The following is a 26,929-nucleotide window of genomic DNA, read 5'->3' on the forward strand; positions in this document are numbered from 1 at the left end:
ATGGATGGCCCCCTTGTATACCCCGCCCTTGAGGAAAAAAGTGCTCCAGGAAAATTTCAGGCATGTATAACCCGCACACGGGTAGAACCCACACACGGGTCGTGGTGGTTCGTATTTAGCCTATGGCTGCTTGGCTGTGTTATCCTTTTGGGGGTGCGGCTGTGCCGCTGATGCAATGCCCCCCCATTACCAGTCAGCTGGTACTCATTTTGCCAACCTCGGAATGATGACAGGCTGAGTCAACCCTCCTGGTTTGGATTAAATGGTAAGACAGGTTGCTCAAACTCAGGATCCTACGATCTTAAACCAGCCACCTTAACCATTACCATTAAGCCAACACCAGGTTTCGCACATGGGTTTAACCTGCACACGTGTATAATCCACGCACGAGTTTTTGGAACTTTTTTTTACGTATAACCCACGGGTTATTTGCATGAAAATACGGTATTTATTTATCGGTACATTATAAAAAAGAAAATATGGCATATTATATTTATGAAGCAGAATTTTAAGTGCTCCCAATTGGCTAATATTCCGAGTTGACTATAGCAGAAAACATCAGCATATCCCAATTGCAGCCCTCTAGTTCAGTGTTATTCACATGGGAAGCCGTGGAATATTCTGGAAGTTACTGCAAAGCTCCAGGCTCTTATGCAATTCTCCAATGAAGGTTCTGAGGAGCTGTCACCTGTGGACTGGCTTATCCATGTGGAGGAGTCCTATTATAATAACAATGATACCAGCTCTCATCAAAGAGAGCCCTCAAATGCGCATTTAAAATAAATAACTAAATAAAAAACATACAAATCAACAAAGAAAGGATGAAGAAAGGTAAATTGTTATATAAATAAATAATTAATGGTGGAATGTTGGGAAAAGAATGGTAAAGGTACATAAATAAAAAAATAATTCAAGCTATGTCGGCAGCGGTGATGGAATAGCATATATATATATATATATATATATATATATATATATATACCAGTTCACTGGTACCAGTTCACGGCCAGTTTGAGTACCAGTTCACTGGTAATTCCCTGTTTGTCGTTAAAGGCGGCAAAAAGGGTTGGCGTCAGGAAGGGCATCCGGCCGTAAAACATTGCTTCAAAAAGGGGACCGAAAAACAACAACAACCACGGTTCCCGAAAAAGGCCAACCCCCGCTTTGCGGGGGAAAATGGCCTCTTAAGGTGGTTATATATATATATATATATATATATATATATATATATATATATATATATATATACGGTATATATATATATATATATATATATATATATATACATACACACATATGTACAAGCTGAATGCACCCGGCGTTGCCCGGGTTCTTTTTGAATGAATTTACTACTAAAATTCAGCTTTTACTCGCGGCCGTAGAAGATTGACTACTATAATTCAGCTCAGATTTTAATTGTGAAATGGGCCCAGCCCAGGCGAGACGGCCTCGACCAGCCTCACCACCTAGCCTATAACCTTCCCGGGGCCCGTCCTGGCATTTTTGGTTTCAGAAGTTTTCTCCTATCTTTCACCATTCAGGAGATTAGCGCGTGCAGACAAACAAAAATTTCCTTTTATATACAGTATACAGCATATAGATAGAAGAAGAAGAAGATAGATAGATAGAGATATATAGAGATATATATATAGAGATATATATATATATATATATATATATATATATATATATATATATATATATATATATATATATATATATATATATTGTTACAGACACGACTTTGATGTTATGGTGGGCCGAGCGGAATGGCCGCCGTGTCCGCACAAGTTACCCGATTATACTCGAACGTTGCCGAGTCGCGCTACGCTAAATCAATTGAGGAAAAGGACACAACGGCTGGGTTAAAATGACACGACACCAAGGGTTCAGTTCTCAAGACCTCCGGAGGAGGTTATATTAGGGCGGAAGGTCAGATTACAACTACAAGAGGGACAGCATAGAAAGGCAGGCACTTAGACACACTCTTATATTAACCCCGACAGACGACAGATAAACGGGACAAAAACTGACTCACACGGGGATTGATGGCAAGGAGGGGCAGGTCTTCGATGGCTCAAGGTGCACCTTGGCTCAGGGGCAAAATCGACCCGGTCCAGTCCAAAGATGCGGGAAGGTCACTCTCAGCGCTGGAAGGTCGCGACTTGTCTTCTTCAGTCGGGGGCGCATCTGACGTCACGTCCGGTAAGTGGCCGCGTATATCCGGCGGGGAGTGACACGCCCTCGGCTCGTTAGCTCCGCCCCAGATGGAATCGGCCCGTTGCTTCTCATTGGGTGCGTGCGGGGGGGTTACCGGCTCCGCCCTTGACGAGGGGCTGACAAGGAGCCCCTTCGTGGTAACCCCGTCGGAGCGCATGGTCAATGGCGGCTAACCGAGCCGGTGTGAGGACGCACACTCCCCCGCGCCGCGCCGTTGTTGTAGTTGTTGTAGTTGTTGTTGTAGTTGTTGTTGTAGTTGTTGTTTGGGGAAGAAGATGGGAGGAGGTATGGGAAGGTCCTAAACTCACTACTGGTGCCATATAATCACATTCTGGTGCAACGAAGAGTCAGAATTAATGGAAACGAGTCCTTAACTGACATAGACTAAGAATAACTAGCAAGATGTCCGAAAGTTGTCTACGTGAGATGCGGTGGACCTGGGCACGACATTTAATGGGGGAAAAAGGGGAAGGTCGGTTCTACAGAGTGTTATTTACAGGCAATGGGACTAGGGAATGGGGGATTGGGGATAGTTGGGGAGTATTGGGGAAATAGGGGAGTATTTACAAGCGGATATTGAGGCCAAGTCCCATATCCGCAACATTGCACCCTTCTCTACCCTCGGGGCGTCCCGACCCGATAAATTTTTACCTATTTTAGTGTGGCACTCAGATGTAGTTCCCTCTACTATTAACTCTACCCTGAGTGCGACAGTTTTACAGATATTCACAAATGAGTAAATATGTCCCCCTGCGACGTTGCACCCTTCTCCTCACAGAAACACACCCACAGGATAACCGAATCCGGAAAGAATTCGCAAACTAAACATACAGCCGGTAGGGAGCATTATTTACACAAGACTACGCTGATATTTACACTACGATCCAGGACCTGTTTTTGGAGGAACACATGCAGATGTTATGCATAGAGAGAGCATGCATGCCAGCATCGATACACCAACCCACGAGTGCTCTGTGGCCTTACGGCCTTTAATAACGTGCAGAGCACCCCTTCCCAGCACCAAAAGCACCACCCCATCACACAGTCAGCACCATCCGGTGCAGTCACCATTGTTCAATGAATAAAAATAACTTCAACAACCCCTAACCCTGCAGGTGTCTCTTGCTCTTCGTGTGGTGCACTTGCCCTTCTGGCTTCTTTAAAAAATCAAGAAAGGCGCCAACCGCGTCCATTTCTGTATTGTGGCCGTCAGGGGCCAACTAAGAGTGGTTCACCTGTTTGGCATAGGTGCCACGTTGACCCATAGGTCCTTCCACGGGTGGTGCTTGGCCGCAAAAGAACTGCGGTCCATTGTGGGTGGCCACAAACATTGCGGTCCATATGGTGTATCGATCCAAGCAGCAAGCAGCGAAAGTGCAGGCCCACAACTGCGGAGCCAGCACCTCTCTCTCCTCTCTCTCTGCCCCAAAGCCAGATCCTCGGAGGTGGGAGACAAAAGAAGCAGACAAGTGAGTAAGGTGGTAAGGGCGCAAAAGTGCACGCAATATAAGATGATGCACACTGGGGGCACATGGGAACCAGGTGAGACAGGTACGTTCCTACCGTACACCCCCCCCCCCCCCCCACCAGGTAACCTACATGGCCCCTCCCTTACCCCTTACTGTATCCACAAAACACAACACTACCCATAAACATCTACTTTACAAATCAACAAACATCCCTACTGTCTTCCCCGTTCCTCCCATAAACCAAATTCGTCTTCCCTCCCTCCTAACCAATCAAATTTGCCATTTTCAACTTTCATCAAAATTTGCCATCTCCAACTCAACATCATAATTTGCTATCACCAATTCATCATCAGTCCCTCCTAGGGAGGGAGAGATGGAATCACCCCAATGTCTCATCCACGTCGTGATGCGTCTCACAAATCCTCACAGCAATCTCATTTCCTGCAACAAAACAAAGAAAACACAGGTGTGGAGTCATCATCACCACAGGTAAGTGGCTGCGTATGGTGCGACAGGTTCATCAATCCTAACTATTTCCTAAATGACTTTAACACACTTTACACTACCCGGGGTCTTTCTCCTGCCAATCCATTGGCCAACTTACACTATGGGTTCTAAAAACCAATTCCCATTGGCCAAACTGTGGTGCTTTTCAATTTGGGGTCTCACTCCCCCGATTCATCTCCCGGTGCCCTCGCACCATTTCTGGGCCGCGACGTGTACCTCTCCCAGCGGGTCTACCCACCTGCACACCTCCACCACTGCAGTTGCCTCCGAGCTTACCTGCTCCTTACCCTAACCTAACTACCTGGGGAAGGCCCTCTGGCGCTCTCCCCACTCGGTGCCCTCTCTGGCACTGGGCTACCCGGGTCCGTCCTCCGGATCCTCGGGCCCCACTGACACTAACGGCTCCCAGAGCCCACCTGCGGCCTCACCTGGCCGACATCCTCACAGTGGTGGAGTGCCCAACCAACTACACACACTAACAGGCTACACGCCCAGCCATTTCCACGACATAATGCACCCATCCACAATACCATTCTGCAACCGCACCACAAATGCCAATATCCACCCACAATTTACCTATACCCTCTACCTAACACTTACACTACCCGACCCGGGTACTCGTGAAAGGGGTCTACTCTTCCCCCATTCACACCTTCGCACCATGCACACCACTCCGTACCACTTACTCCAACTCTCTCCACACATCTGTACTTGCACACCTGTGCTCTCATTCTTGGTGCCGCCTGCACCCTTCTCTCCCCAAGCGCATTCGCGCTGATCCACACACTCACTACTCCCACACTGCTCCACACACCTGTCCAGTTGCACACCTGTGCAATCACACCTGTTCAATTCTCACACACACGGCATCATCTCAGCTAACTACTCCCTTCTGAAACTTGCGCTTCCCAGTCGTCCCTTTAAACTATTGCGCTCCCTCGTCATTATCATCCATACTAATCTACCTGCGTCCCCACTACAGGTATCAGTCACTAACTAAACTTAACGTTACCTAATGTCATCTTCGCTAGATCCCTACAATATAACCTAACCCACCCGGGCTAGTTTTCACTGCCATACACCCCATAAGCTATTGCGCATTTGCCCCACCTGTGAGGGATGGTGGATTTGCCATCCCACCACATCGGGGGTCTCTCTATCAATTTTGCTCGTCCATATTCCAACCAATTCTAAATTTTCCATTTACTGCCAATTCTACCCACTATTACAAATTTCGTATCGAATCACTACCATTATCACTATCACCCGTCTACTTATTACATCCTCTCGGTGCGCCAATTTACGTCTACAGCCCGGCTTCGTACAGCCGAGCAATGAACGCGGATTCTTTTGTGCCGGCGGCTGGATGCATCCCGCATTTGGGGCAGGGGCGGGGGCTTACCCGGGCCGAGATCCCACGCACCACCTCGGCGTGGAGCCATCCAATGTCCCGATCTCGACCTGCCGGCACGTCTCAACAAAACGTGGTCGCCATAACGACCCTTCCTATCGGGCGGCCCGCTCCGCCTAGTGGAGCCCGGACGCGGCCGTTCCACGCGAGGCCCAGCGTGGATCGCGCAGGGCGGTCCTTTCGAACCCGCCGTGGCTCGGATCCCCGCTGGTTCTCGCGGCACGCGAAGCCCGGCACGCACCGAGGGCCTGATTCGGCTATAAGTCGTTCTAACCTCTAGCCTGGTTACCGTCGACGCTTCACCTGGATTCTTACAAGCATACGCTACCCCTTTCTTGCTCATACATGCAGCTGTTCCCATTCTCCTCGTACCTTTCCTTACACACCTCGGTACACTCATTCCGCTCGCCGACTTGGTCACACACCTGACCACCGAACACTTTGGCACACATTCGTTGGTCGCACACCTCACCAACACACCTCTTCGCGCCCCCTCCTCGGTCACTTCCTCTGTGACAATCACAGGTGTGCTCTCATTCGCACACCCAACCACGTGCCTCACTACCAACTCAAATGTGCCTTCCCACACACGCTCTACCATTCCAGGTGTGCATCCTTCCATTCCAGGTGTACATCCTCGCTCACCTGTCACAACCAACTCACGCTCCGTTTCACTCTCACTACTCTCACCTCCATTCTTGACAGCGCACTCACCCTTACTCTCGACAGCATGCGCTTTCCCCATGCACCCGTCCGTTACACACCTCTCTCGCGCACACTTTTTCGTTACTTCCTCCGTAACACTCACCACACCGCGCTTCCATGTACCCCTCGCACACGCGCTTCGACCAACTCACTCTTGACGGCACACTCACTCCTCGGCGTGCACTTTTTCCTCACACACCCCATGGTCGGACATTCTCGCACACCTCTTTTTTCGCACACCTGACCTGTCACACACTTCACCAACGGCCTTTCACGAACACCCGGATCCAAACCAATCCCCAAGCCGACTGAAGCTTTCCTCACATCATATACATTGCCACTCACCTCCGTACTTCGTCTTCGCACCTCCTTTGCCACCTGCAAACTTTTTATTTGGTTAGTGAGCATCACATCATGAGTTGAGCACCGACCTTGCACATATTCCATTACCTCCTCCTGGATTTCTCTCTTAGTTTCTGTCCGTCCCTTCTTAATTTCACTCACCTCTTCTTCCACTTCCTCTAGTTTTTGTTTAACCTCTTTTATTTCTCGGTGCGTCTCCTCAAGTTCGTCCTCTAGGGCTACCGTGACCGTCTCTATGTGCATCCTCACCTGCCGATCCTTTGTCTCCATTATCTCTGTCACCTCGTCCACCCTCATTGTCAGTTCCTCCCGTACCATCTGACATTGCCTCTGTGTCGCTATTAATTCGTTTTTAATTTCTTTTTGTGTCGCCTTTAACCCTCCGAGTACTGCAGTGTTCCTTTGAACCTGCTCCACTAACTTAGTTTGTCCCTCTGTCAGCTGTTCCACCTCCTCCGTCAGATCTTCTATTCCCCCTTGTAACTTAGCCGTATTATTTCTCACCTCTTCCTCTATACGCTTTTCACCTCGCTTTACCTCCTCGCGTAGCCCCGAAACCTCCTCACCCACACCTCGTCGTATCTCCTCTTTCATCTCCCCCATCTCTTTTGTAGATGCCACCCTCATCTGTCCCAATTCATCCCTCTGAGCATCCAGTTTACTTTCTAACCCGATTTGCACCTCCTCTATCTGGTTTCCCATTCGTTTGATTTCCCTGGCAGATTGTTCCCCTATTTCCCGCAATTTGTCCTCCATCCTATTTTCTAGCCCCATTAACCCATTTTTCATCCCCTCTATCTGATTCTCCTGGGCAGCCATTCTATTTTCCACCCCCGTTAACCCATGTCTCACCTCTTTTATCCCGTTGTCTAACCCCTCAAAATTATTGTCTAACTTCCCAAATTTCTTGTCTAACTCCTCAAAATTATTGTCTAACTTCCCAAATTTCTTGTCTAATCCCTCACCGGTACCCCTCGCTTCGTCCCTCATTGCCCCCATTTGGCCCCCCATACTATCCATTTTTGCATTCAGTTGGGTCAAGAATAATCTGAGGTCAAACCCGGTTTGCCCAGCGTCCCCAGCCGCCACCGCGCCGCTATTTTGGGACTCTTCAACCACGTGCGCGAGCGCGCCATTTTGTGCGTCTGATACTCCCTCAACCGCCTCCTCATTGCTCCCCTCCATTTGATCCTGGGTTACTCCTAACCCCTCTATCTCTCCCAGCGGCATCCCGTCGCCTTGACCAGCCATGGCGCGATTTCAAAATTCGGGTTTTGCTTTATACAAAACAAATTTCGGCAGCTCGTAATTTTGACCAAATTTTTTTTTTTCTATTCGTTTTAAAAATTTGGTTCGGGCCTCGAATCCCACTCCCAGACACCAATTGTTACAGACACGACTTTGATGTTATGGTGGGCCGAGCGGAATGGCCGCCGTGTCCGCACAAGTTACCCGATTATACTCGAACGTTGCCGAGTCGCGCTACGCTAAATCAATTGAGGAAAAGGACACAACGGCTGGGTTAAAATGACACGACACCAAGGGTTCAGTTCTCAAGACCTCCGGAGGAGGTTATATTAGGGCGGAAGGTCAGATTACAACTACAAGAGGGACAGCATAGAAAGGCAGGCACTTAGACACACTCTTATATTAACCCCGACAGACGACAGATAAACGGGACAAAAACTGACTCACACGGGGATTGATGGCAAGGAGGGGCAGGTCTTCGATGGCTCAAGGTGCACCTTGGTTCAGGGGCAAAATCGACCCGGTCCAGTCCAAAGATGCGGGAAGGTCACTCTCAGCGCTGGAAGGTCGCGACTTGTCTTCTTCAGTCGGGGGCGCATCTGACGTCACGTCCGGTAAGTGGCCGCGTATATCCGGCGGGGAGTGACACGCCCTCGGCTCGTTAGCTCCGCCCCAGATGGAATCGGCCCGTTGCTTCTCATTGGGTGCGTGCGGGGGGGTTACCGGCTCCGCCCTTGACGAGGGGCTGACAAGGAGCCCCTTCCTGGTAACCCCGTCGGAGCGCATGGTCAATGGCGGCTAACCGAGCCGGTGTGAGGACGCACACTCCCCCGCGCCGCGCCGTTGTTGTAGTTGTTGTAGTTGTTGTTGTAGTTGTTGTTGTAGTTGTTGTTGTAGTTGTTGTTTGGGGAAGAAGATGGGAGGAGGTATAGGAAGGTCCTAAACTCACTACTGGTGCCATATAATCACATTCTGGTGCAACGAAGAGTCAGAATTAATGGAAACGAGTCCTTAACTGACATAGACTAAGAATAACTAGCAAGATGTCCGAAAGTTGTCTACGTGAGATGCGGTGGACCTGGGCACGACATTTAATGGGGGAAAAAGGGGAAGGTCGGTTCTACAGAGTGTTATTTACAGGCAATGGGACTAGGGAATGGGGGATTGGGGATAGTTGGGGAGTATTGGGGAAATAGGGGAGTATTTACAAGCGGATATTGAGGCCAAGTCCCATATCCGCAACAATATATATGCTAAAAAAAAAAATTCAACATTGTGTGTTAGTAGTGGACAGAGTAAAGTGTATATGAATATATGAATAAATAAATAAGTAATTGAAGGTGGTATATCGGTAGTGGAGATGGTCGTCTATAAAGTGTATATAAATAAATAAAGATTTCAAAGTTGAGTGTTGGTAATGGAGATGGTAAAGTGGATATAAATAGAAAGATAAATAAGTAATTGAAGGTGGTATATCAGTAGTGGAGATGGTAGTCTATAAATAAATATAAATAAATAAAGATTTCAGAGTTTTGTGTTGCTAGTGAAGGTGGTAAAGCATATATAAATAAATAATGGTTATTAAAAGTATATACCATCCTGTATGATTCTCTCCCATATATGTTTTTTCCTCATTTCCAAAATTCAGAAATGAAATAGTTTTTCACTTAAAATGTTTGCTTATCTAGGCTAATTTGGGCTTTTTGGCTAAAATTGTGTCCCCCATCAATAAAATCGAGTCCCCCATTCAGAAATCATTTGACGGATATTATTGCACACATTTGCATTGTTTGAAAGAAATGAATCCAGTCATTTCGGAGTCGAGGCTACGGACAGACTGATGGACTCACTGACAGCATCCAAAATCTAAGCCCCTAGACAGGCTAATGCCCACTTGGGGGACAATAATAATCATTATAAAATAATAATAATAATCATACAAGTTCCCTTACAAGGACCTTCAACACAGGGAGGTGGCCATTAGGCCAATCAGGCCTGCACTATGTTTGCCAAATTCTGGTTGTTAGTCTGTGCTCTATCCTTTCAAATGCTGAGCACCAAGCAAGGAACCAGCACGTACTTTTTAAGTCTTTGGTTTGACTCAGCCGGGGTCGGCTTCAACCTGGTGACATCCAAGACTCAGAACAGACACTGTAATCATTACACACCAAGTCTAGTGGAATTGTTGGCTGTTCTTACTGGGACTGAACAAAGAAGAATGATGAGCAGTGCCATAACTGCTCAATCAATGAAGCTTCCTGGATGGTTCTTTTTGAAACTGCCCAGAAGGTTATCCATCTAGGAGTTGCAATGGAAGAAGAGCGGCTTCCAATGGGACTTTCTGCCATGTATAATTGCATAGCTATTGTCTGCGCAACATCACAAATCTGCTCAAGCTTCAATTTGAATCTGCAAAGAGTTTCCAGGTTAAAATTGTACATTTGGTTCTGGGTCAAGAACCTGAACCACAGTTCCATCAAAGCAGGCAATTCCTGACTGTCTCAACCGCCATTAAAATCTTATTTTGGAGCTATTGTTAATTTTCAGTGCAATAGACCCAAATTATTTTACTGGTAATAGCTTGGTGTTGGCTTAGCGGTTAGGGTGCCGGCTTGGGATCCTAGGATCCTGAGTTCAAATCCCGGTCGATCGCTGAATTAACGCCAGGGGGGTTGACTCAGCCTGTCATCCTTCCGAGGTCGGCTAATTTGAGTACCAGCTTGCTGGGATGAATGATCCCGGTGCGTCCCCCAATTTTAGAATAGGTGCACCGTATCCCTGCGCATCATAAGAGGCGACTAAAGGTTGGCGTCAGGAAGGGAATCTGGCCATAAAAACGTTACCTCAAACAGGGAACCATGATTGTCATGGGGCCCACAAGGCGAATCCCCGCTCTAGCGGGGAAAATGGCTTTAAAACGATCATTCATTCATGACATCCCCAGTTAGGGTGCCGGCTTGGGATCCTAGGATCCTTAGTTTGAATCCCGGTCGATCATTGAATTAACGCCAGGGGGGTTGACTCAGCTCGTCAACCTTCCGAGGTCGGTAAATTGAGTACCAGCTCACTGGTAGTTGGGGCACTGCATCAGCGTCACAAACACGCTTCCAGAAAAATGATGCATCCAGCAGCCACAGGCTGAATACGAAACAACAACATTTTGCTGGTCTTGATTTATTTGAAAAAAAACAAAAAAAAAAAAACATTGGATAATAGCCACATTCGTACGCATATTGGACCGGAGGTCAATTACAAGCTCGGCCTGTGGTTTGTGCCACTGATGCAGTGCCCCTTGGAAGTTTTGAAGGGAATTTGTAATTTGACAAGGTTGCTGAAAAAAAGACCGTGGGATCTTTAATGTCCACCAACTAATGCAAGCAGACAGGCCACCCAACTTAACGTCCATCCAAGGGACCTGAACGATTTGCCTGTCAAGCACCGATCTAACAATTCATAGTTGGCCCCAGAATTGAACCCAGACTATACCTTTGAAAGATAAGTGCACTACTCCTGCACCAACCTGTCAGGCATGGCTATTATTGGCGAATTGTGACAAAAAGTGACACATTATGCAGTACGCTTTGGTCTCAAAAAGTAGTGTGCAATTTTTTTTTTAATCTGTCATTTCCCCCCTCCCCTTCCCCCCGTCCCCTCCCCCCCCGAGTTAAAAAAAAATAGACGTCTAATGCTCTTGGATTTTTTTGAAGAAAAAAAAATTATTGCAGAATGACAGTAATTAACTCGCTAGCAAATGCCTCTGTCTTACAATCGGTAACCGGAACAAATGATAAAAGATCAAATTCTTGGAAGAATGACAAATGCACACAATTTCTAAATGTTGTCATAGAATATGAGAAGTCATCAGATTTTGATCAAACCGCTCAAGAAATCTTGGGAGATTTTTGTAAGCGGAAGCAAAAAAGAAAGTCAGTGCTTGCACGACAATGCAGAACCTCCATCTAAACTCTTTCATCCGACCGTCATGACCATTTGCGACTCACTTACAAGGTGGAGTGGTGAGTGAAGGTTACCTGATGGTATAAACCATCTGAACCCATCCCTCATGATGCAGGGAACCTGGGTTCGGATCTTGCATGCCATATGTATTTGTTAATTGTCTGCCAATGTGTTTGTCCTACTTGTGGTTGAACAATCCCAACAATGAGCTTCAGATCAATTGTTAAAAATAAAATAAATTATTTCATTCCTCGCTTCTCCCGTCTTCCAGACGCTGCTCCGTCTCGCTCTTCCCTCCAACAATTCAAGCAGGCAGTGCACCGCCGTCGCTTGTCATTCCCCGTACTGACCCATGATCTTTATTACCCCCCTATTAACCCTTCATAACCCAACCCAACCCTCTTACTTCCTGATTTCAGTGTTTCCTCCCTGTTTTTGTCTCTCATCCTTTCCTGGTCGTTTATCCCCTTTCCGGTTGGGTCCAATTGCTGCCCGCTACCCCACTGTCAATTTAACTTTGCTCTTCCATGAGCCTTACTCTTGAAGATAAATAAATAAGCCAATGGTTATACAACAATAAAAATAGGGAATATGAAATATAAGAAAAGACGTACACATCTTGTTTCGTTTATGAAGGGATCCGCAAAATGTGATTAAGGACTTAGGCAGATGTCGTGTGTTGTAGCATTTAGCTTTAGGATATGTTATGATGCATTGAGTGTTTAAGGTAAAAAGTCAATGTAAAATGTTACCCGACAGGGAGGGGAGGTTGTAATTTGAGAGACGCAGAGATTGGTGGAAAGCTCCAGGGTCGAGATTGATGGGAAAGTCCCACGGGTTGAGAGTGGAAGAAGGAAGCAGAAGAGGAGATGGAGAAATTTAGCAAAAAAGATGGAGGTTGCTGTGTGTGTGTTTTTTTTTTTTTTTTTACATGATCTAAGGCTCATAGTGGTGCTGACACACACACACACACACACACACACACACACACACACACACACACACACACACACACACACACACACACACACACACACACACACACACACACACACACACACACACAGTTTGGGGAGGTGAGGTCCCTTCTGGGGATACTCTGGATACCAGCGACAAAGCAACAATGGTGCTGTTTTTTTTGTATACATAGCCGAGGCTCATGAAAGACCTAGAATTAGTACACTGAGTGGATCAGGACACAACAGAACAAAAGGAACAGTTGCGAGAGAATGGAAACACCAACATCAAAGTTGAAGGCCAAGATAGAGGCAGACCTGGACAAACAATGAGTGTGGGGAGGAATGAGGGGCATAGGGTGGACAACATGGATACAGAAGGAAACTCTCAGGAAGTAAATTGGAAATTTGGAAGGAGGAGGAATTGGAGTGTGGTGGAGGGGTTAACAAGGGAAGAAAATATCATGGTTTTGGATTGAGGCTGATCTGAAGCAGTCGTGAGGATCTGTCTTGAAGACCTGGAAGGTAGAATGAGATCGAAGAGAATGTGGAAGTTGGTTCCACAGGCAGGAGAAAAGAGAAACGATTGCGTGGAGGTGAGCAGTGATCCTGGATTTAGGTAGTTTAACCATAAGAGGGCTGATGGTGGACCGCATATGCCCTTCCAAAACCTGGGAGAAACAAAGCATGGGAAGAGCAGAGGGTGCAAGACCAGCAAGGAGGTGGTATGAGACAGAGAGACCACCGACCTGTCTGCAATAGCGTTGTGATAGACCCATAGACTCAGCTTCATCATGGGAGATTCCAATAATCTTGAAGGCCTTGGTTTCTATAGCGTCAAGATGAGCAAGGTGCAAGGCAGGAGAGCCAGCCCAGAAGGGAGAGCAGTACTGCATGAAGCTGTGGATGAAGGCCTTGTAGGTGGAAAGGAGATCAGGTGTGCCAAGGAAGGACTTGTACGATGGGGAATGCCCAGTTGGCGGCTGGGTTTGGAGGGCAAATTTGAGGGCCAAGAAAGATCATGTCTGATAATGGGACCCTTCCTCATCGCACTCAGTGGGGCATTATCTGAGGAGGACTTTCCCTCACCCCATGGATGCCAACCTTTAGGGATTGTCCATGCTCTTAACCTTTTCAATGCTGAATGTCAAGCAATGAAGCAACACGAACCATTTTTAAAGTCTTTGGTATGACTCGGCGGGGTCTGAACCGCCAACCTCCCAGACTCGGAGCAGACGCACTAACCATTAACCAAAAGGAGCAACTCTGTGAATGTTAAATGAAACATGACACTGTCGTCATTTGCATGCATTTTGCCAATACAGCACCTCCAAACTCAGATGGTGTCAGTGTGGCACTCCGGTCTTTGAAGACCTTTTGTTTAATTTTTCCTTCCTCACTGAAACCTCACCTCATAACTGATGATCAGCAGAGCAGAGAATGTGCCCGTGTGGCAGACAACGCTTGTTGCTAACAGATCGTGCAGCATTTCCTGTTATGGGATTCGACCTGTGCCTTGCTGCATCAGCATGGACAAACCTTGTAATCGAATGAAAATACCGGTATATATATATATATTTAACTATTTATAGCCCAGGAGCATTAGGTTAGGACCTAGAAGAAATTAGTAGAAAGCTGATTTTTTGCACAGAGCTTCAGAATACCATGTGGATGCTCACAATATAAAGTCCCACGAGTCCCACCTTGTGGCATTTTCAAAATTCAAGATGGCTGCCGGTTGGATGGAAAATACATAAATATGGATCAATTATGGTCGATGCCTCGATCAAATATGGCTCGATCAAATATGGTCCTCAATGCCAAAAGGTGCAAAAACAGATCCTAGCAACTACAGACCAATCAGCCTTCTCCCAATTATCAGCAAAGTCATGGAATCCATCATTGCTTCGGATATGAAATCTTTCCTCTTCTCCAATGGCTTGATCTCTGATCATCAATTTGGTTTCAGACCAGGTCACTCTACTCTGGACATGCTGCTTCTGCTGTCTCAACAATGGATGGAGGTCCTCAATGCCAAACAGGAAATTAGAGCTGTCTCCCTCGACATATCACGTGCCTTCGATACGGTCTGGCACCCCGCTCTGCTCACCAAACTCTCCTCCTTTGGTATCCATGGAAATCTCCACGCATGGCTGGCAGACTTCCTCTCTCGTCGTAGTCAACGTGTGGCCCTGAATGGGTTTCTCTCATCTCCTCTTCCTGTTCAGGCTGGAGTTCCCCAAGGCAGTGTTCTGGGCCCTGTGCTTTTTCTGGTCTTCATCAATGATCTCTCTGACTCTCTTGAAAATCCTCTCTATCTCTTTGCTGATGACTCCACTCTCTGCCGCTCCATTCCTCATCCCTCAGATCGGCAGTCTGCAGCCTCCTCACTCTCTGCAGACCTGGACAAAATCACAGACTGGGCAAACAAGTGGAACATGTCTTTCAATCCTGACAAATCTCACACTCTTACGATGTCTCTCCGAAAAGACCGACTGGACAACCCTCCCATCGACTTTCTGAATAATCCTCTCCAAGAAGTTCTGTCACTCAAGCTTTTGGGTCTCACTATCTGCCATGATCTTTCCTGGGAAAACCACATTTCCAAGCTGGCCTCCAAAGCCAGTCGCCGACTGGGCATCCTCCGTCGTGTGAAGTCCTTCCTTGGCACACCTGAGCTCCTCACCACATACAAGGCTTTCATCTGCAGCTCAATGGAATACTGCTCTCCCCTCTGGGCTGGTGCTCCTGCCTCACACCTAGCTCGTCTTCACGCTGTTGAAACCAAAGCGTTCAGAATCATTGGAATCTCCCGCGATGACGCTATCTCCGAGGGCCTTTCACTTACTCACCGCAGGCAGGTTGGTGGTCTTTCCGTCTTCTACCGATTCCTCTCCGGCCTTGCTCCCCCAGCTCTCTCTGTGCTCTGTCCCCCAAATATTCCTGCAGGTCGCACAAGATCTGCCTGCAACCCTCTTATGGTTAAACTGCCAAAATCAAGACTCTCTGCTCACCTTCACTCCGTCATTCCTCTTTTCTCCCGCCTCTGGAACAAACTCCCTCACTCTCTTCAATCCCACTCCTCCCTCCAGGTCTTTAAAACGGCTGTTCACCACCATCTCTTATCTTCCCCAATCCAAAACCTTGATCTTTTCTACCCCTGCTAATTTCACCCCAAATCCACTTTTTTGAGGTGACTTTTGTCTTCTTTCCTGGAAGTCCTTGGTGTCCTTGCGTTTTATACCTATCCTGCCTCCCCCCAGGCCCTCTGCCTCCCACACATCTCCCGATGTCCCTGCCCTCAAATGTTGTGTTTGTGTGCTTCCTCCCCTTCTCTCCCCATCTTGTCGACCGCTCCCCTTTTTATATACTTTGTTTGCTTGTTTGTTTGATTTGTTTGTTTGATAAATGTTAGCTCTTTCACGAGCCTCGACTCTGTATACAAAAAAATAAAATAAAATAAAATGGATAACTTCTGCCTAGAACCTCATAAAAGTGTACTTTTCGTGGCTAAATATATGTTTTAGCACACTAGGATTTTAATAGAATATATTTCAGTGACCTCAGATAATGATATGTAGATATAATCCAAGATGGCTGACAAAATTGCCACTGCTGTAATGCAAAAAAACATCAAAATCATGATAAGTTTAATTTGCTATTATTTTATTTAATGCAAAATGTTTCACATTGTGACCACAAGGCCTGCAAGAGGTAAACAACACATGGGGATTTGACATTTAATTACAATACGACACAAAAGCAGACTAACTATTTGATCCCAGTCATCCCAACCTGATTCTAGTGTTTTGGACAGTACCGTGTTAACTGAATGTCACTTTTCTTATTCCTGACTTAAACACTGTTATCACCCTCTAAGTCAATGTCCCGAGAGTTTTTGCAATTATGGCCATTACAAACAGTACACAAGAGGGTACACTCCAGACCAGACTTGTAGCAAGTGCATCGTTTTCCACACCCCGCCTTGCATCCACAAGATATCATTTTCAATATTTAGACATAAAAAGTATACTTTTATGAGGTTCTAGGCTGAAGTTATCGCAATTTATGCATTTTCCGTCTAACCGGCGGACATCTTGAATTTTGGAAATGCCACAAGGTGGGACTCGTGGGACTTTGTACTGTGGGTATCCACATGACATTCTGGAGCTCTGTGCAAAAAATCAGCTTTCTACTAATTTCTTCTAGGCCTCCCCTTCATTTTTGGCTAATGCTCCTGGGCTATTACAGCAATTTCAACATTACATAGCTTCGGCTATGTTTGACAGCAATCTACTCAGGGCAACTTCGTGACCATTCCTGCATATATATGAACTTCAATAATACTAAGAACAAACCCTAATTCAATAACCCAATTGCATTCATTGACCCCATGTTTATCACATAATAGACCATTGAACTCTACGCAGCAAGAGCAATGAACAGCATGAATATTTAGTGTTAGTGAAAAAATTTAGCAAGCATGGGTTCTTTATATAGCGGAGTCCCTTGGCAATGTAAATGCCAACATTCTGTGAAGGAATAAATTACATTTGTTGCAATTGCACAGGAAGTGATAAAGATTTTGCAGTGTTTTGTTGGAGGGAGTAGTGTATAAGAGGGAGAGCATTCATTAAATTCATTAAACATTAAAACATTGAAATTAAATTATAACAACATTAAATTCTAATAAATTTATAATTGTAATAACATAAAATTATAATTACAATAAATTAATTAAAAGTAATTAATTAATTTAAAATAAAAATAATTAAAATTAATTAATCAATTAATAATTAAATTATAATTATAATAACATTAAGTTCATTAAAACAGAGTCAATGGCACTAATAATAAAAAGGAAAGATACGAGAGGTGTCAGTACGTACGCAGTGGTCTTGTTCGAGAACGGAAGACTTTCCCGGCTCGTACTCAAAGATGCTTCGTGGCTCGGCGCGGTACTGTCTGGTCTCAGAGCGGTTCACGATAGGCTGTCGTTCACTCCTGCCAATCAAGGAACATCAGTCATTGCTGGAGGGTTATATTGCACATTGATTGGATGTTGCAACACTTTCATGAAATTTTATTGGCATCCCATGTCACTGCTTCAAATGGCATGAAAAGGTCACCAAAATTGAGAATTGCAGAGCGGAGAACATAAACGCACAAACGAATTGAATAATGGACGAAATCCTTAATTAATTAGCGATGCCTTTAGAAAAATTCATATTTTAGCCAAAGTACAAAGTCAAAGTGTTCACCTTTGCCACCACGATTCGTCCAAATCCATCCACAACATTTTTATATCGTTTTTGGCCCACTCTATCAAGCGTGAAAAATCACTTTGAAAATTATAGTATCCGGATATAAATCTGGATCTTCACCAAAATGTAATCAGTGTGTCCTTGTCACACGTCCAACCTGTCCACAAAGTTTCATCCAAATCTGTCCATAACCTTTTGAGATATCCTGCTCACAGACAGACAAACAAGGGTGCATACATAACATCCATCTGTAAGATAATACGAGTACCCTTGAAAGGAATTTCAACACAGGAGGCCATTAGGCCCATCAAGCCGGTGCAATGGTTGCCAACCTAGGGTTATTTGGCATTGCTCTCTCCTTTTTAAATGCTGACAATCAATCAAGGAAACAGCACGTACCACTTTTAAAGTATTTGCTGTGACTCGGCTGGGGGTCGAGTTCAAACTTCTGACCTTCCAGACTCAGGGCGGACGCTTTAACCATTATGCCACCGAGTCTGGCTAGTATAGTGATATAAAAATCAAAATTATTTTTTCTTTCTTTCCAGTGATTGGTTTTCTGAACAAATGAACTTTGCATTTGCATTACGGTTCCATAATATATTAGATATACATCTGTCCTTGGCTTGACTAATGTCTCGTAATGACTGTAAAATTACACCAAGTCCTCTTAATATATAATATATCCAGTACTTGTTCTGCAGGAGATGCATGCACAGGCTCTTCCATGGGCATTAGAGAATTAGAAAAAAACAAACAATAATGATACTCAATATTAAAACCAACTCCCTTATGCACCAAAGACATTACCTCATGATATCTGGCCAATGGCCAGCTGCCTAAGGGTTGACAAAAAATGTAACAAAATACAATGAATACAGATAATAACTAGAAAGAGAAATCAGATTGCAGACCCTCACCAGGACGTGTATGTGTGGTGTATTTTGTGTGGTGTTTAATATAGCTGCTGTGTTTGTGCCGTTTATTGATAACGGAATATTTATGTTCAGTCCAATATGGCTGCCGAACCACGTGACGAATGACATCTTCAATTTAATTCTCCCATACAATCTTTGTTTAGATCATGCACAAGAAGTTTCAAACTGATCGGATCAAGCGTTCCACTTGTCTAATTATGACATCATAATGAAGGCACCGATGACATCGTCATGAATATATGTTGTTCACCATGCGGAGTACTTCACAATGAGACATATTTCAATTTTGTCCATGGAGCAGTTTCAGAGATATATATAGAGGTGTAAAGTTTTTTTGGGTTTTCCATGATGGCGCCAATACCATGTTACCGATGACATCATAATTATAATTAAAATGTTCTACAGGAGGAGGCGCTCCTATGTTGAAAAGTTCTTGCAAGTCGGACCAACAGTTGCAGAGAAAAGCATAATCACACTCTGTGCAGACAAAGAAACAACCAGACAGAGACAGGACAAATAAACGGACTCCAATGCAATACATCTCCTCTGGCGATGGTAATTATTATATTAATAACAAAATATTTAATCAGTAAACATGCCTGTTATTGATTACATTGAAGCCTTAAAGTAAGTGCCAAGGTGTACCCAATCCCTGGGTGTAAGACAAAATATCCAGTCTAGTCACTTCGTCATTTTCCCAGAGCATGATGGGTACCAAAGATGCCCCAAGGCCTTAAAATATCCTGTCTTTGTTGTTATTATTTCTATTTATCAAATAAGCCAAAAATATTACTTATAATTCCCTTGGGTTGGCAGAAAAATGTAACTGAAACAAGAAAGACCAATCAGAGATAGCAAAGCCTCGCCAAGATGTAGTTTCAGTGTTTTTAAAGCTTTTTTTTTTTTTTTTGGATACAAGATCGAGGCTCGTATAAGAGCTAACATTAATGACAAAAAAAACAAACGGACACATAAGACATAATAAAGGGAGCGGGAGACAAGATGGGGAGAGAGGGGGAAGCACACAAGTAGAACATTTGAGAGCTTTTCTGTTGAAACAAATATGGCGGCCGAACCACGTGACCAATGACAATTTTTTTTCTCCACTAATTTATTTCTCGATTATGCTCAAGAAATTTCATCTTGATCAGATGTTTTGTACTTGTCAAATTATGACATCATAATGGAGGCACCTATGACATCATTAACATATTTTATTCCCCATGGAGAGCTCTTTACAATGAGCCATGTCTCAATTTTTTCTATGCAGTGCTTTCAGAGATATAGAGGTGCAAATTTTTTCGGTTTTTCCAATATGGCGGCCGAACCACGTGACTGATGACGTCATCATTATTAATTATTTTTTTCTCCACCAGTTTATGCTCAAGAAATTTCATCTTGATAGGATGTAGTTTTGAACTTGTCGAATTATGACGTCATAATGGAGGCACCTATGGCATCATCATTAACATCTTTTATTCCCCATGGAGAGTTCTTTCCAATGAGCCAGGTCTCAATTTTTTATATTCAGCGCTTTCGAAGATATAGAGGTGCAAAGTTTTTCGATTTTTTTCACGATGGTGACCGAACCACGTGACTTATGACGTCATCTATCTATAATTCCAGTAATCTCTGTCTGTACGTTTGTACGTTTGTACGTCTGTACGTCTGTTTGTCTGTGACCGCTGTTTCTCGACAACCACGGGTCCGATATACTTTTAACTTGCCAGGTATATTGCTGGGGACCCGAGGATGTGCCTTTTCAAGGTTTCATATTAATCGGACAATTACTTACCGAGCTATGTCCAAAAAACGATTCAACCAATCAGAGAGCAGCGAACGATCGCGTGTGCCGGCGTTGCGAATGGACCAAACCATTCCATGTAAATAGAGGGGGGGGGGTTCTGTGGTCGTTGCGAATGGACGAAACCATTTCATGTAAATAGAGGGGGGGGGGGGGATTGTCACTGTACTCGCAAGCCGTTCGCCGTTCGCTTTGGCGTTGCGAATGGACCAAACCATTTCATGTAAATAGAGGGGGGGGATATAATTTTAGATAGATATATAGTACGGGCATATATATAGTACGGGCATGCCCTAGTAATTATAATTTAAAAATTATACAGGTGGAGTTGCACCTATGGTGAAAATTTCCTATCAATCGGACCAACGGTTGCAGAGAAAATCATATTTATTCTGTGCGAACAAACAAACAGACAAACAAACAAACGGACTCAAATGCAATACCCTCTCCTCTGGCGAGGGTAATGATAGGAGGAAATGACAATGAAAATCACAGTTCAAACATTCCCCGAAGGGGGTGGCTAAGCGGGCAATGGCGTCCATCATGTTAGTCTGGTGTTTATAAAAATAAAAGTGGGGAAAAACATTCAGCAGCAAAAAGAGCTCCAGCTGTACGACTATAGATGAATTTTCAGCAAATTGGACGCGTAGTTGGAAATCACAGATTTACAAGTATAATTACTTCATTAATTAACATGGAAATCATGTAATAATTAACAAGTTGATGAAATCATGGAAATCGTCATCAGTGGAACCCATAGAAATGACTGGAACTATATTTCATTTCATCCTACTATGTACTTGGACACTTATTTGCTCAACGTTAATTGATTTTCAAACATTAATGGGGAAAAAAATTAGAACCGATCATTTGAAACTCAAAAACAAGATGGCAGAAGCTCTCATGTAACTAAGTACATGAGCAATGCACCTCATACAGTGATCAGTGGCAAACGTAATCTTGAATCGGAGGAAGGGTTTATCAGGATACGCATTTGTATTGATACACTCAGTACAAAACACACCGTAAAATTACTTTTAGATTCCACAGCTGGCTGGACATCCAAATCTCTTAAGTTCTCAGGAATATTGCACCTGGCCTGGAGAGTAGTGGCGCAGAACGAATATAATTAAAACAGATTTAGCATTGGACACACGTGTGTTTGAACCATGGCTAGGGGACAAGCACTATAACCATCGGGCGACCGACTCTGGTTACATACTCATAGTTCATTGTAAAATTAAAAATTCTGTTATTGAGATGATCATGTGGGAATCTTGCATCAGCAGCCCAATGCACCTGTGGGCACGAGGAGGATCCTCATAATCGTTGTAGAAACATGAAGGTGACTAGGTTAGGTGAACCACCTTTAGAGGCCATTTTCCCCACAGAGCAGGGTTTGGCCTCTTTCGGGCACCGTGGTCCCCTTTTTTGAAGCAATGTTTTATGGCCGGATGCCCTTCCTACGGCCAACCCTGTTGGTCACCTTTTGCAACACACAGGGAATTACCAGTGAACTGGTACTCAATTTGCCGACCTCAGAAGGATGACAGGCTGAGTCAACCCCGCTGGCGTTAATTCAGCGATCGACCGGGATTCAAACCCAGGATCCTCGGATCCCAAGCCGGCACCCAAACCGCTAAGCCAACACCAGACTCAGAAACATCAAGGTGACTGTCATCCTTTATTAATAGTGGACAGGGAAAAGGTTAACATAAACAAAACACTGATTAGACTAGACTATAAGTAATGTAATGAATACCATTATAAATGTTGTTGTTGTTTCATATGCAGCCTGTGGCTGCTGGTTGCATCATTTTCTGGAAGCGCGGATGTGCCGCTGACGCAGTGCCCCTGTTTCCAGTAAGTGGTCCTCATTTTGCCGTCGTCGGAAGGACGTTGGGATGAGTCAACCCACCTAGTGTTATTTCAACGGCACAACAGGGGCTCAAACTCAAGAATAAGATCTAAAGGCAGCCATCTTAACTGATAAGCCAACCCCAGGCTACCACTATAAATCATGCCCTGTGATTCGCCCATTTCCTCCAAATAAACGGTGGCTTCTTGATTGTCAATATAATTTAATAAAACTGAATCGCAATAGAATATATGAAACCCGGTCCATTACACTGCAAAGCAAACGAGCCATGTATTCATATTTATTTTGTCCCCCGAGCCATCATGATTGTTCCAAAAGAGTTTGTGAAATAGTGGAACTTAATTCTCCCAACACCGGCATTAATCAAAATCAGAAAAGGTGTTCCGAGAGAGTGAAGAAATGCATTAAATTTCGTGTGGTTTCATCCGTACATTACAACAGTGATATTCAAATGCAATATGGATGGAGATCAAGGAATGAGAGAAGGGAGGAAAGAGAGTAGACGCAAAAGAGTGGAGAGGGGTGAACAGAGGCAGGTCCATTATATTTAGGGCAGAAAAACACACAAACACACACTTTTATTGGTGTAGATTATTGAATGTACAAAAATCCACAAGCTGTTTCCTGGATATTTTATTTGTAGTAAGTGGATATTACTCACACATGATAATAATTACATCATACAACACAACAACAACAGGCATTTTAAGGCCATTTTCCCTGCTAGAGCAGGGGATAGCCTTGCGGACCCCATGACAATCTTCTCCATTTTGCCCTATTTTCTTCATCTCCCCTTGTTAACCCCCTTACCCGCATTTCTTCTTCCACCACCTTTACCCAAGTCTTTCTCGGTCTTCCCCGTCCTCTACTTCCTTCTGCATTCATTTCCATCACTCTTCTCAACCAGTCACGTTCATCCTTCCTCAACACATGACCAAACCATCTCAACCTGTTCCTCTTCACAGCATCAATCACGGGCTCTATTCCCATCATCTTTCGCAATTCATCCTTTGTCTTCCTCTCTCTCAACGATACTCCGCACATTCAACGAACCATTCGCATTTCCACCCTTTCCAGCCTTCGTTGCTGCTCTACATTCATGACCCATGTCTCGCTCCCATAAATCATAACACTTCTCACACATGCAGCATACACCTTTCCCTTCAGCTTCAATGACACTCCCCTCCTCATCAGCACGCTACTCATGTCCCGAAACTTCTTCCATGCACATCTCACTCTCGCAACCGTTGCCGAGTCTGATCCACCTTCTCCATTCAGCATGTCTCCGAGGTAGCAAAATGTTTTCACACCTTCCAGCTTCACGCCGTCCCCAAGATCCAAATCAACATTTCCTCCATCTGCAGCTCCCTCTGTGCACACCTTACACTTGAATGTAGCTGCCACACTGGTTAATGACCCTCTCAGACCACTACATTTTTGATGAACCCACTCAGCACACATTGTACATTGAATGGAGTTCACTCCGACACCCTTCCTGCACACAGCACATGGCCACTTCCCAGTTCTTTCCACCTCACCACATGCTTTACCACTTGCCATCACCTTCACCTTTCCTATATTCACCTTCAGACCTTTTGTCTCCATACATTCCTTCCACTTGTTCATCTTTTCCTTCAGTCCATCCATACTTTCCGCAATCAACACCAGATCATCTGCATACAACAACTCCCACGGTAAGCCCTCCTTTACGTTCTGAGCCACCCCCTCCATCACACCTACAAATAGTAGTTGACTTAGTACCGACCCCTGATGCACTCCCACCTTCACCTTAAACTCACCACTGTTCCCGTCCTCCAAAGTAGAGTTAATAATAATTACATCATGAAGAGCAAAAATAAAATTTTCAATTTCCTCATTTATTTTATGCTAGTTGAGCCCATGGAACCTCCACACAACAGACGGGGAGGATTTGAAGTGAGGGAGCACTTTGTCAAGAGTTCCGTGGGATAAATTATCCAACCAAGATATTGTTATGAATTTGGGTAGTGACATATGTAGAGCAGAGTAGATCTGAGTAGGTAACATGCTTCGAGATGTCGCGATAGGTAATCTACCTGTAATAAGTCATGTGTAGGCGTTTTGTCGGCTAAGATGTATGATTGTGAATCTACCAGGAGATTCGTGTGTTAAGTAGTGTAGGGAATAATGAGTAGAGCCCTTGTATGTCTCACCTGGTAGCCAAACCTTTGTCTATTTTGGCACTGCACACCACTTAAACATTAGTTAGGACCTTTAGTACAACACTAAATGACGCCCTTCCCCCTGACATAACTTAGGAAGAAATCGGGCTAGAACACCGCCACAATTGGCCACCACCATTTACACCTCCGAGGCCTACCCGCCTCGCATAGCACGTACTGTGACCAAGGAGTAGGGGACGGGAGTGAGAGTGATGCAGTGGGCGTGACCTGAGCGAGCCGGTGAGTCGGGGGAGGGGGGGGGGGCTCTGATTGGCAGAGCAGTGCGCCAAAGCTGACGTCATCGGCCAGAGAGAGGAACAGCGCCGACGCGATTACCAGGGCAGTTGAGAGTTCGTGTGCACAGTGGCCATTGCGCAGTTGAGAAGATCTGATCCAGAGTAGTTGGATTCCTGGCAGTTCGCAGTTCAGCGCAGTTGATCCAGAGCAGTTGGATTCCTGGCAGTGCAGAGTCCGAGTCCGTTTTGAGCAGTTGGGTTTGAGACGCGGCAGGACTTTGGTCCGAGTCGACCTCGTGTGGAGCCGCTAGCCTGCATGGGACGCGTGGCGCTTGGAGCGAGGCCTTGTGGGACTTGGAGCGAAGGACGTCGTGGTGTGAGGTCGGGCCGGGGTTGGACAGCAGTCAAGGAAGACGACGAGACAGATAAGCCCAAGCTCTGCGTACATTTTGCACAAAAGACGTGTTTCCTTGGTAATCATATCCCCTCGTCTCGTTTTTGATATCTGGTGTGCGGGATCCCGATTTAGAATAGTTCATTACCGGCGCGTATTTTCCTGTCCTGCCTTTTTCATTTGAATAAACCCTTGTATTATTTTGCATTCCCCATTCAAACCTGTGCCGCTTGAATTAATTTCCTCTCACAGGACCGGAGCTACGCCGGCGTGCTGCAGTTAAGTGCTTTTGCCGCAGCCTCCATTTCCCTTCTTCCTCCCGCGCGGCCATAGCCGAATCCGTGTTTGGGTAGTTGCCTCAGAATAAGACCGTTTAGGCTATCGGCAACTCTGATGTTAATCGGAGTTGCAGGACAATATTCTAGTTTTGTATTTTTAATTAATTTTCTTAAATTTGTAGAATTTGTTTTTCACTTGGAGGTTTTGGGTTACGATGTGTAAATAAAGGTGGAAAAAGTCTGACTTAATGCAATTTAATTCCAGGTTATAAGGTAGCAAAAGGTGAAAATTTTGAAACAGGGGGTGTAGACTTTCTAAAGGCACTGTAGATACTTAAAGGTAATTGGAATATTAAATTCACTTTCACAGAAAATTAATTATCTACCTATAATTGCACAATTCTAACTTCCCACAAATGCTTAATGGGAAAAACACCACCAAAGTGAAAAGAACTCAAACTTCTGCACAGTACTGTATATGTTTGAACTATCGAGTCACCCACGGTAAAATCATATCTCACTAAAATTGCAAGGCAAATTTGTTCTGCTGCTTGCATCATTAATTTCCCAAGTTGTCTGATATATTGGGACACAGGGAAAGCACTGATTTGGACAGGGCACCAGACTAAAGACCTCCATTTGGAAAGATATTACGAGATGTTTATCACTTGTCACGTGCTAGGAGATGAAACATCAGGTTTCATGTCTCTTCTGGGGGAAGTTGTTTCCCAGGTTGCAGTATTCTCTGTTGAAATTGCACTGAAGACATTTTTAGTTTGAGTTCACCTCACCGGAAGTGAAACCCAAGACAAGGCAGCCTTGAAGCAAGCAAGCTACCCAAATGATCTATCCTGTACTACCCTGTTAGGCCATCATGAGAAGCTAATTCAGAAGTTTATCGACCTCGTAAAAGAAAAATCGCACCCATGTCTGAAGGAAGCGGTTCAGTTTGGCATTTTTAATAAGAAATAGGCAAAGCCTAAAAATGAACAAAACCCTTTGGAATTACACTTCAGAACCCTATAGAATAACACAAACACACAGCATTGAAAGACTTATGGGAGGGCGGAGGGGCCGCAATATGACATCTCGCCCCGAG

At 44.9% G+C, this 26,929-nt stretch overlaps 1 protein-coding gene across 1 annotated transcript in view; it reads right to left on the bottom strand.

Moving 5' to 3' along the window:
• Positions 1-26,929, bottom strand: part of LOC137432951 (sorbin and SH3 domain-containing protein 1) — a 446,359-nt gene that overhangs the window by 155,313 nt on the left and 264,117 nt on the right. The window contains exon 12 of the mRNA XM_078783773.1: positions 17,726-17,840. Coding sequence (XP_078639899.1) covers positions 17,726-17,840 — 115 coding nt within the window. The remainder of the gene's footprint in view (positions 1-17,725; positions 17,841-26,929) is intronic.

This window comes from Myxine glutinosa, chromosome 8 (assembly GCF_964187855.1).
Source record: "Myxine glutinosa chromosome 8, kmMyxGlut1.1, whole genome shotgun sequence".
Classification (NCBI taxonomy): Eukaryota; Metazoa; Chordata; class Myxini; order Myxiniformes; family Myxinidae; genus Myxine; species Myxine glutinosa.